Genomic DNA, 12688 nt, shown 5'->3' with positions numbered 1-12688 from the left:
AATCTGTTAATAATTAAAAATAATAAAATTGAAACAGAAATTTTAAATTTTAAATTTTAGTTTTATTTAGTTTATATTTTAGAATGAGTATTCAATTTTAAAAAGATATTACATATATTTAAATTGTTTTATTTTTTTTAATTATTGTAATAAAAAGTTGAATATTGTACTATTTTTAAAGGATACCTAGTTGAATTGATTTTTGAAAGCATGAATTTTTCTTTTTGTCCATTGTAAAATCGTCTTTTGTGATTTTTGAAAGCAGACATTTATCTTTAGTGAAATCGTGATCCACATTTCAGTTCTGCTATGTCAAAAAATTTTCTTTAGTGAAATTGTGATTCACAATTTGTTTTAACTTTAAATATCTCCTATATCAACGTATTACACTAAAATGACTCAATATTAACATAAATCAAGTTCCATTATCCGATATTAAAAAAATTTAGCATCTAGTTTTTGGTCCAATTTGTTTTATGTATTATTCTCTAGCAGTGATTTTATTTAAAACATAGGACTGGACCGATTGAAAAAAAAAAGTATTTGATGACTTAAAAATATAGTCAATTAACTAATAACTATATTTGTGAATAAATTTACAATAAAATTTTCAAAGTAACCAAAAGAACAGATATTAGAATTCGTTGTGTTAAATGTCGAAGGCATCCTTGGACCTAAAGCGGCATAAGAATCTACAAATAAAAGAAATAAGATTCATTCATAGAATAAAGAACAAGAGAAAATGATGAGCAAATAATAATAAACATCAACAAAAGAAACATTAAATATTGACTACATCAGAGTATATATATTTTTATATTATGGCAATGAAGGGAACATAACAATTTCTTGCTCACACCTTTTGCAAAGAAAAATGTGAGGAATTTCTTCATCATTTGGAATTCGAACACACCTTGTATGCTGCCAAGTTTCACAAATATCACAACACACCAACCTCTCTCCATCATCTTCTTTTGTTCCACAAGTGCACTCCACAATCCCATTCTTTGGATCATTCTCACACATTTGGCCAATCATCATGTTGTTATTCATCATTCCAATTATTTCACCAATCCAACCCTCTAACACTATTTTCCCACCCATCACTTCAATTAGCCCCAAAACCATATCTTTCCCATTATTACTAATAATATTATTGGCACTAAAATTCCCAATTGATTCTACCACAAATCCCCTTAATCCCCAATAAATTTCCCTAAAATTCCTCTCAACTTCTAACTTCAATTCATTGATTGTAGCATTGCTACCCAAAGTGATGCACTCATAGGGTGGCATAGCCTTACTCAAGAACTCCTCATCAATGCATGAATTGTTCCTCAACAAAATTGTGCAATAAAGGTTCAGTTTTCCATCCGAGCCTAACTCAACTCCAAAAGTGGGAACCTCGCCAGAGTAGTCTTTGACGAGAAACTTGGTGTCGAGAATTATCCTAGCCGCCAACGGTATGGCTGAGAGAAACTCCAACCCCATCATTGGTTTAGGGTCAATTAGGATGTACTTATACAAATAAAGCATGTCCTTCATAAGTTGAGCCCTTGAAATCTTGTACTTATCCTTAATTTTATTATTATTGTTACTATTACTATTATTGATGGCCAAACTACCTTCATTGCAATTATGGTAAACATGATTGGAAATGTCTTCTAAGCAATACTCCAAAACTTTGGTAACAGGATTTAAGCTCCTACGTACCAAGTAGTTCCCAACAACATGATTCCCTAGTGACTTTAGCACAAAATCCAATAAACCAGTGTCACCAATGTAAGCACGTGCGGCATCCCTAACTTCTTGTCTTGAAATCCATCTAAACTCTGTTCTCTTCAATGCCTCAACAATTACCCTTGTTGCCATTTCAATCCTCTTAGGTGACCAACGGCAATTATTATTGGACTCAACCAATGCACTGGCACTAGTACTACTAGTGTTGTTGTAGGAACAAGTATAATTATTGTTACCAATAACTCGCGTCTCCCGCGGGAGGCGCGACTTTAGCTCGAGCATGTAGCGAAATAAGTCGCCGAGTGTGACTAGCGATTGGCCGGACAGGGTTTGGTAGCGTGAGAAAATGACGGGCACTTCGTGGTGGTTGAAATTGTTGGCGCCAATGTGGTGTATGAGCAAGTAGAGTGGCATGCTCCTTATTGCTTCTATGGCTTTTTGGTACATGGATTGTGTCACACCAAAGGAACCTCTTCCAAATTTGTAGCCCCAGCGACCAAACCATGGCTCACTATATGCTATTCCATTTATAAGTCTAAGTTCCATGCCTCTTTTCTGTGCAGTGTCATTCAAACTCACTTTCCTATATCATGTAATTAAAAGTACCAAAATTAGTTAAATATGTCCCTCGTTAATCCTTATATTTAAAAGTGTAGTGGGATCTTTGCATGTCAATTTCTTTGCACACGAATTGATTTGCATAAAAAATATTGTGAGAAAATGTAATTATATATTTATCCATTTTTAAATAAAAATTAAGTTTAATTTTAATACATTCACAATATATATAAAATATTTTACGCATTTATTTTTATAAATGATTATTTATGTAATTAATATAAAAATATCTATTTCTATTAAAATAGGATTACGTGTTGAATCTACATGTAAAACTATTTTATATTAATAGTGCTTTGAAACTAAATGGATTAAAGTTATCGAAAATTTTATTAATGATAAAAAGAAGTTTTTAATAAAAAGGAAGGTGCATAGAATAATACACCTATCATTTCTCAATTGTTAAATTTGGGGTCAATATTCTTGAGATACGGAACATTTGGCATGAGAAAGTTAGGTTGCTTAGTTATGCTTCTTACTCCATACATGCATGGAGAAGGTTTCTTTTAACTTTCATTGTTCAATATTATTATACGAGAAAATGATATGTTGCAAAGAAGGTTTAACACGCAAGTGATTGAAACTTAATATTTTTCTTTCTTCTATATTTGGTAATTAGGTAAGTAGTTGTAATCGTTTCACCACAATGCTAACATATAGAAAACTACAAATAAAACGTTTCCATGCAAAGAATGCAAAATATCAAAAGAACGCGTAATTAGGTCTCTGGCTGAATTCATTTACATACTATTTTTTCAGTCAAAATAATTCCCTCACTTTTAATTTTTAAAATGAAGGACTTGAGAACTGAATCAACGTTAATATATTTTAAAAATGAATGAACTAACCTTGCTTGCAATCCAATGCACAAACGATTCCAAAAGTCCATGATCTGGTTGCCAGCCAAATTGGAACCGGTTTCCAAGCCATTGACACATAGCAAATGGCCGAATCCATTAGAGTGAAAAACACCATGCATCATATGGCCCTGTAATTCTATTAATTTGGACTTACCATTATTATTATTGTTGTTGTTGTTGTTGTTCATTGTGGCAATAGCATCACAGCACCCTTCACAGCTCGAGCATGTAGCCAATGCCTCCTTCGAGGGTAATACGAAATGATACTTCTTGTTGCAAATGAAATGGTGGCCCCATCCTATGTCAAATGGAAATCTCAATCAAATTCGACTGATTTTAATTCAGAAAAATTACAGGAAATTAACTTTTAGTTAGTTACTATTAACTATTCTTTTTTTTTTTTTTTTAATTTTAGGAGTTCATATTTTTCTATAAGTTTAAGGTTTAGGATTATAATTTAGATTTTAAAATTAAGAATTTATAGGTTGGAATTTAAAATTTAAGATAAATAAAATAGTTTTTATAAAACTAAGCGAAGTTAGCCCAAAAAAAGTTAGCTCTTTATCATTATCTTTCAATAAATTTAAGGTCATGAGCAAAGTACATATCATGCATACATACCATAAACATATATGCTACTATGCTGAGGCAATGTTTGGTAGATGGATACTTGGATACAACACAAAACACAAAGAATATGTGATCTTTTTTTTTATTTTTTTCACTTTTTGTTTTGAGATTGAATATATTTTGTTTAATTTGTCTCTAATTCTAAATATATTTTTGTGGCTTTTTATCTTTATCTTTATCTCTTTTGAAATTATATACAAAGTAAAAATTATACATAATATTCAATATAAATGCAAATCCAACATCATATATTAGATTTCTCACGACTCGTTTTTATTTGTCTATGTTACTCTAATCTTCTCTAGACCCTCTTTTATAAGAAGTTAATGTTATATTTATAATATACTATTAACTACTAAGTCTCATATTTCACAAAACAATCATATTATTGTTAGGTGTATATCAAAATCAATCACTAAAATAAAATACACATTAAAATATAAAATACATATTTAAAAATGAATTAAACTACACATATATTTTATACACAAATACATTTTGATGTGTTAATAACAATTTTGTTTACAAAATATAAAGGTATATATCAAGTTTAACATTACCTAACTATTAAAAAATATTAATGTGTCACTTTGTAAATAAAGAAAAGATTCAAGAATATTATTTTCACATCAAAATTAGCTACTATATATATAGATACATGTATAATTTAATTTATTTTTAGTGTGTATTTTATATTTCAATATATATTTTATATTAGTGGCCAATTTTAATGTACATCTAATATTATTGAAAAAGATTATCTTAAGTTTCAACGATAAAAACCGAGTATCATCAAATTTATTCAAGATAAACTCTAAGTAATGCTACATTCGTAACTACATTAGATAAATAAATAGGAAAAAAAAACACATATCACCATGTCACTATTACTACTATTGGTTATTGTTTTTAATTAACCTGGAATGGATAATAATGTAAGAACAAATTAAATATGTAACATTACCAACATATTGACAATGCTTGCAGTGGCGATTCAAAGAAGCTTCAATTGGTTCTTCAATCACAAACAAGAAAATATGCAAAGGAGGGTGGTGATGAACTTCAAGCTGAAAAGACCACATTGGCATTCCCATTCCCAAGTTACTCTCCAAATTCGCATATTCAAGAAGTGCATTCACATTCTCACGAAATGGACCAGTAAACATAACTGGGTAACCCGGTTCGCCGAAGTTCTTGAACCTGAAAACCCTCCCACATCTCTTCCTTTTCTTGTTCCCAATCACATCAACATTTAACATTTTGCTACACTACTTAATTTATGTGCCCAAAAAAATCAAGAACAAAAAGTTGTAGTATGTGTTGATTCTAGACTTTAGCGTAGGGAAAATCTTATATACTATATAGTGTCACACACTCACACACTTAGTGCTTCCAAATAAAATTGCAAGTGTTAATAGAGAGTTGCACTTTGCTTGTGTAGCTTTCTATTTGCATGATAGATTACAAAAATGGGTTTCTTTGAAAATTTATCGCACTAACCTACGAAATGGTTGGTGTTTTGAAGTAAATTATATGTACCATGCATTTATAGCCTGCCTCTATCCTTTCCCTTCAAATTCTATGCTCAATTAAGAGTTAGTTGATTCCTTTCTTGTAGGCCTTGTGACAAATGCAACATTTCTTGCCTAACTACCGTTTTGGAGCTTATTTTTGTTAAATTGAACTAGCATTTCATGCATAAGAATTCTGGTTCATGCGTGAGGTGATACTGTTAAATTTCACACTAGTGTTATTAATATACCCATCTATTGCTTGCTATTAATGACACGTTTACTGTTTACAATGAGAAATTTTATGATGGACTAGATTTAAAATAAGAAATTAGACTGTTTGATATACAGTTTTACTTATAAAATTAATGAATACTTGCATGTTTTTATAGAATGAACTAACTTTTGGTCTCTCAAGATATACATGACATCATTTCCTATTGAATATGCGATATCAATATATCTTTTAATATGACAACAGTTTTGCCAGTAGAAAATTGTCTTGGTTTAATATTTAAAAATCTTTTTTGGTATTTCAGTAATTCTTAACCGTTGATCTTAATTATATATATATAAATCTTAATTATATATATATATATATATATATATATATATATAATTAAGATCAACAGTTAAAAATCACTAAAACACCAATATACCAATACACTTAAAAATTTTCCAATGCCATATACATCTCTTTGGAGTTAAACTAATACATTGGTAACTGATTTTAGTGTACAAATAATATTTTTTTTATTGAAATTGAACTAATCTTACGCGTATCTTTTAAAAGCTAAATTAATGTCAAATTGCCAGAGACCAATTTGACATTGGCTTTTTGATAGGCGAAAAAACTATTATATTTTTCTAAAAGATAAAAATAGAAAGCTTAACAGAACGAGAGATCAGATACTGGATTCTCTAATGCCAAATTTTTGGTACAAGTTTTACAAGTAGAGCATGGTTGGCATTACAACCAATGGGAAGCAACCAAAGCATATATTATTTGACAACAATAATAAGAGGAATTTTGCTCTCCATCACACTCGAGTGCACTCTCCCTTAGTTATATTTCATAGAATAAAAGCATTCATTGGATATCGCATATTACTTTGACATATGCCATTCATGCTATCAATCCCAGACTGTACGAGTTTGTTGTTTTTGCATCATCTGAAGCATCGATTGGCTGCTTCACACAACAAACTCTGGTACAAACAAATAACTGATCTAACTATGAGATTTTGCAAAGTATTAAAGAATGTCTATGACGTGAGTTTATATTTATATTATCTTCTAAATAAGTTGCAACGTATCCACAATCAGCTTCTGCAAAATTAGGTTCCCTGCAAGGGATGGACAGAGCTTTTTGCTGTACATGCAGTAGCAGTTTGCTAACTTCAGTTCAGTAAATATTTTAGGCTGCTGAGTTTGGTACAAAGACCACATCCATAACAAGACATTTTCTGTGGAGGGATGCAGCATCCATTGCCTACCCTGAATTCATTCATTCCCTAGGCTGGCCCGACCACTACCGCTCTCTGACATAAACGGCACAACAGTATCAGTTTCTTGATTAATTCATTCCACTAAATACACAATGGAATGTCATCACTAATGTAACACTAGTTCTCTCTCCACTATGCTGCATCCAAATCCAAAATCCAAAATCCAATGATGTACAATCTCAGTCTCACTCAAAGTGAGTCGTGATATGGCCACAAGGTGATAAATGTCACTCCACATATGCCAACCAGAAGCATGGATCTGGTCTACTATATTATGTATTATCTACCAACTCGCGTAATTATATATCTCCCTTTTTCTAGATCGTAAATTGTCTTCAACTGAGGTTTCCTCCACCTGGATATTGACCAAGCTGTTAACAGCAGTATTATAAAAATTCCAATTACTGAGAGGAGAGTAGGTGATTCATCACTGAAAATGGTGGCACCCCAGCTATGATTGTTCTGTACGTCTGCATCAGTGGCAGTGGTGGTTTGGAGAATAAAAGCTCCCAAAGCCCAATCAAGGGGAATATCTCCAACCTTATTAGCAACCTTGATCCTGGCCAGCATTCATTCAAGTCAATGAAATGCAATCAATTGAAACAGACAGATTAAAAATAAGAGGTAATCAGCACAAGAGAAAATGTAAGCACACAAACATGAACCCAGAAAAAATAGCTACCAACTGAAGCCATGAAATTATTGGCACACAGCTCAAATACAGAATAATAATGGCACAAGGCGCAGGGTGCAGCCAATAATTCCTCTTTAATTTACATATAAATCTGGATGTATCACATGGAACCAACAATAAAAATTAAAAATAAAAGTAACAATAAAAGGAAAAAGAAAGGGAAAGAAAAGGAAGGAAGCAGGAATACCTTTCATCATTCAAAGCAATGCCAAGACTGTCATGAAGCATAGCAACAATGTATGCTGAAGAGAAGCAATATCGAAGTAAATCTTCCTCATCATGAGAAATGTATTTTTTCTTTAGCCTTAACCAATCCTCCCCACAGTAATTTTGCCCAGCACTCATCAACTCGGACAGATATGCCTTTGACCCCAATCCAAAAAACTAACACACAAGCAAAGAGTCAGATTGAGAAGGGTGTATCAATTATCAAGAATAGCACAAGGTAGAGCTAAGCATGGTGCATGACATCAGTCTACGAATGGAGTTATTACAGTACATTACTATCATCTCAATTGCCTCCATTTTAGACAATAACGAAAAACTACAATTACTGCTGGACATTGCAAAAGGAAGCATTACATCGTGACTATCAATCATAAGAGAACCTTTGAGGTGTGAAAGAAATTTTCTGTGGCCAAGAATCTCCCTTGAAGGTGAGGTATGAAATTTGATCCTAAGTCACAATGCTGATGGGTACACTTATCTGAATAAATAGAAAAGATGAAATAACTACCACTAACACAGAAAGCAAAACAGTAATAAACCCTAAAGCAAAACAGTAAAGCATCTCATTTTATAAAGGGAATCTAACCTAATAATAAAAATTTGTAAATAAAAATGTTACCTTTTCCTCTTTGTAATAGCATCAATGCTGCAGATCTGCACTCTGAAAAGTTCCCTTTCGTTTGAACAGTTGGCTGATATTGGCTTTGATCACTCCCTGAGCTAGGAGAGAACTTCCATGACTCAACATTATGCAAGTACCCAGTAGGAGTACAAGGATCTATTCGCAACCCCTCCTGAAGAGATTGAGAAGCTGCACTGAGGAGAATAAAGAATCAATTTAAACCCTTCTAAAAAAGAAAAGAAGTTAGCTGTTCTGCTGCATGCCATCAATGACAGTGTTGAACTTTGTACATATGATAAATTAGAGAGAAAGAAAGTTAGGGTTGGCAAACTGAATATCTTAGATAACATTTTTTTTTTTTTTTTGCATTCATCAACATAGGAAACATATGCTGGTATGAACTTTGACTTGGTGCTAAATCATTACAACTTCCTTGAGAGAACTAAAATATTCACAACACTTAAATAAGAAAAACTATTTCTGAGTGTAGTTCAGTGGCTAACCAAGGTGATTAATACATGTTAGCTTCAGTTGCACACTAAAACAAGATAATAGTAAATTTTCAAAGATCAAAGGAGTAAGATTTTGTGCAGCACGTTAATAGCATGAGTATGGTAATTAAGTTCAACAATTCAAGACAGAAATCCGTCCAATGATGCAGCTCGTGTAAATTACCCATGTTAAAATTTTTTGTTACAAGTGCTTCTCTCCATGAGTCATGAGCAACATTCTGCAAAATGAATTAACATTAAAAGAATTAATAATCTCAAACATTATTTTATAATTCTATATCTAAAAAGCATGACCCTTCATAGAGAATCACATTAAAAAATAAAATTAAAAAAAAGATAACCAAAACTATTCGAACTTTTACATTCTCGGAAAAAAATGGAACAACATAATAAATTTATCATTAATTAACTTTTTTTTCTCCCCAATACATCATTAGTAGTGAACTGAGGCAAAAAGAACAATAGATACAGACATGCCACTATATCTTAAACCCCCCACCCAAAAGAGAGAGAAAAAAGGTTACCAGGCCATAATGTAGAAAGCTGTGGCTGTAAAGATTGTAAGTGGTGTTCCCAAATTTAACAATGTGTGAGGACCCAGATTGTGTCAGTTCTCTAGATACAAAGGTCACCTGAAACAAGTGTAAAAAAGAAACCCATATATCATGGTTCCCAACAATATGAACCTACCAAGAAAGGATGACCTTGTATTATACAATTATATGGTATATATACATAATTTGGATCAAAGAATATCAAATGTTTTAACGTGAAGAGTCAGGGACAGAGAAGCTGTACCTGAGCAGATGCCCCACCAAGTTCAATAATCCCAGTTGTATCCAAGGGATCACCTCCAAGAGTGCCAAGTGCATAATTAGCAACAACCCAAGCATAGATTCCTTCATCAGAGCCTATGTATCCAAAATAGAATAAGTCAAAAGAACCCAACAATCAAATACAGTTCAAAGTAAATAACGAAGAAGCATCGCATTCACATTACAGTATTGGCAACATATGGGAACTGATTGATTATACTCATCTCATGCACCCTAAAAGTAAAGCTCCAAGTCTGACATTTGAAATTTTCCGAACCCCCCTCTCATCTAACGTTTTATCAACTTGACAAACAGTGCATTTTATGCTTCCCTCAGATGTACGATAAAGCTTCAAATGGCTTGCCAATAGACATCATGTATGATAAAACATAATGCTTTCATTTGATCTATGTAATTAAACCACCTAGTAAGGAAAACATTACTTCTTGTTACACATAATCAAAGGAAATTGGTTGTTGTAACTATTTGGATATTTAACTATTTTTTTAAGTCCCTTAAGACATATTCTGTAGTATTTACAAAACAAAGACTATTTAAGCTGCGTTTGTTTATAGGCACGGGACACTGAGACTGGACCAGACACAAAATTGTGTTTGGCAGATGAGACATGCACAGAGACATTGTGTCTAAAGATACTGAATTAGTGTATTTTGTGTCTATCTTGACAAGAAGGACATAGAGACACTAACTAACAAGAGACACAACTTATCTTTTATTTTTTCCTTCATATTATTCTTGTTAATTTTTCATAATTATTTTTTTATTATTATATTTTTTATGAAAAAAACTAAGAATAAATTGGACTTTCATAATTTGTTCTAGTTTATCACCAAAAAAAATATAAGAACACTAATTTTTGTATCTCTATCCTTTATGTCTAGTTCTCGATGTCTTATCTTGTCATGTTCTCAAAATCAAACACAGCCTTAAGGAACAAAATTAACTCACAATTAATCCCTTCCCCTCATCCCATGATGAAGCTTTGTTTCATTATTTTAATTGTTCCCAAAATTTCAAATAAAACAGAAAACGTGAATTGATAGCCTGATAAGCACTGAGTTCCTATCAATTAACTAGTCTAACATAACTTGCCTTTAGATCTTTCCGAAATTTTTTTCTAATTATAAGAAAAATCCTGAGTAACTATTTTTTGGGCACTAATCTGATTCAAACTGAGTCAGCTTCTATTCACTAAAAAAAACTCAGTCAGCTTCCATAACGCTAGTTTTATTCTTTTCACTTATTATATTACTCGAACTTGGGGACCTTACTCAAGGCATACACAAAAACCCGTGCACTGAAAACTGTTTCCACTTTTCTACTACTGCATTTCAGCTTTTCTCACCACCAAAAAAAATGATATAAAAGAGAAGAAAATCAAACTAACCCCCAAAAACTTTGGGAAGCTTCATGAACGGAAATTGTTAATAATACTTATAACAATGACAAGAATTTATCCATAATCATAAACATATCATTCCATTGATCAAGAATACACACTGAGAAAACTTAAAATTTACCATTTTGATTCAAAAAGTAAAAAAAAAAAAAGGGAAAGAGTGCGGAAGAACCTGTTATGACAGAGGCCCAATCGTCCCTAAACTTGAAACCGGAGCTACGGAGGACCCTCCTACAAGCCTCCAGTATCCTCCCTTGGGCCTCAGGGCCCAACAACCTCATCCCAGCGGTGGCCATGAGCCTAATCTCGGTGTGGGCCCACTTCTCCCTGGGAACCTTCCCCTTCCCGAACTCCACAAGCTCCGAAATGGACCTCCCCGCACCTTCTGGATCCTTCGCGAACGACGACAACCCAGGGTTCACCCTCATCGACCCCAAATCCAACAACTCCCTCTCCTTAATACCGCCGCCGCCACCACTACGCAACACGTGGATCCGCGTACCCGTGCTCCCACCGTCTATGATTATACCATAGCGTACCCGTTGGTGGGAAGAGGAATAAGAAGATGATGGTGATGATTTTGAGGAAATGATTTTGTAGGTAAGGAGCAAGAGGAGGGTTAAAAGAAGGGTTGCGATGCAGGCGAATCGTGATTTTGAGGTGGTGGTTGTGGAGGGTTTGGGGATGTGGCGGGGGAAGAGGCTGGGGCGGCTGGGGGAGGAGGTTGTGGTGGTGGTTGCGGAACGGAGCTGGAGCTTCATTGCCGGATCCATCATCTTTTTGCTGTTATTGTCGCTGTTGGAATCTGAGGCCACCCGATTTCGTGCATTCGATCGTCGCATCAAAGTTGGAGAGGAAAGGGAATCATGTGAGAATTGGAGATGGCTTGACGGAGGTCGGAGAGGTAGTTGGCGGCGGCGATCGGAATTTGGACCGGAGAGAGGAGAGTGATGTGGGAAGGGAGTAGGAATGGGTTGGGTTGGCCCCCTCTCTGTCTCAGATTCTCAGAGCTTGCTTTTCTCTCTCTTGGAACAGGGAGAGAGAGAGAGAGAGAGAGAGAGAGAGAGAGGGCTAGGTTGGGTTTAGGTTTTGTGATTTGAACCAATTGAACGCCTTTGTGTCAATGGCAATGGATTTCCAAGTTTCCAAATCTATTCGCTATTCGGGAACTCAACGGCAAATTCGATTCGTTTGGTTCGGATTTTGGTTTTGTAGGTTTGCTTCGGATCCGAGCCTCAACTTCCGGGACTCGGTTCCTTTTCCACTTTCAAAGATTTGCTACACATACAAGTCTTTTTGATATACAAATTTATACAAGTTAACATTAATTCAATAAAATTTACTTTTATAATGCAAGGAAGAAGAAGAAGAATTTTAAATTATATAAAATTTATCAATACACATACATAAAAAATTCTTAAATAATACAATATAAATGACTTGTATAAACTTGTATGTGTAAATAACTTGTATGTAGATAATAATCCTTTCAAAAATCAAAATTCTTTCCTCGCTCGGCCAGGGACGAAT

The 12688-nt window shown here is 33.6% G+C and overlaps 2 protein-coding genes across 2 annotated transcripts; both read right to left on the bottom strand.

Moving 5' to 3' along the window:
• Positions 1-819: 819 nt before the first annotated feature.
• MS1 (RING/FYVE/PHD zinc finger superfamily protein) lies at positions 820-5107 on the bottom strand. The gene is made up of 3 exons (XM_088488976.1): positions 4813-5107; positions 3207-3516; positions 820-2323 (listed from the first exon to the last, which is right to left on the bottom strand). Exons 1-3 carry the CDS (start codon positions 5105-5107, stop codon positions 820-822), a joined length of 2109 nt encoding a protein of 702 aa, XP_088345102.1.
• A 1323-nt stretch (positions 5108-6430) lies between these two features.
• Positions 6431-12418, bottom strand: LOC107640592 (putative apyrase 6). The gene is made up of 8 exons (XM_088486222.1): positions 11331-12418; positions 9722-9834; positions 9448-9555; positions 9087-9141; positions 8409-8600; positions 8170-8267; positions 7749-7945; positions 6431-7426 (listed from the first exon to the last, which is right to left on the bottom strand). The coding sequence occupies exons 1-8, from the start codon at positions 11998-12000 to the stop codon at positions 7147-7149; spliced, it is 1713 nt and encodes a 570-aa protein (XP_088342348.1). The 5' UTR covers positions 12001-12418; the 3' UTR covers positions 6431-7146.
• Positions 12419-12688: the final 270 nt, after the last annotated feature.

The sequence above is a fragment of the Arachis ipaensis genome, chromosome B5 (genome assembly GCF_059453495.1).
Source record: "Arachis ipaensis isolate K30076 ecotype BB chromosome B5, ASM5945349v1, whole genome shotgun sequence".
Taxonomy (NCBI): domain Eukaryota; kingdom Viridiplantae; phylum Streptophyta; class Magnoliopsida; order Fabales; family Fabaceae; genus Arachis; species Arachis ipaensis.
Note: the sequence above shows the minus strand (reverse complement) of the source record. Positions and strands in the feature narration are given on the sequence as shown.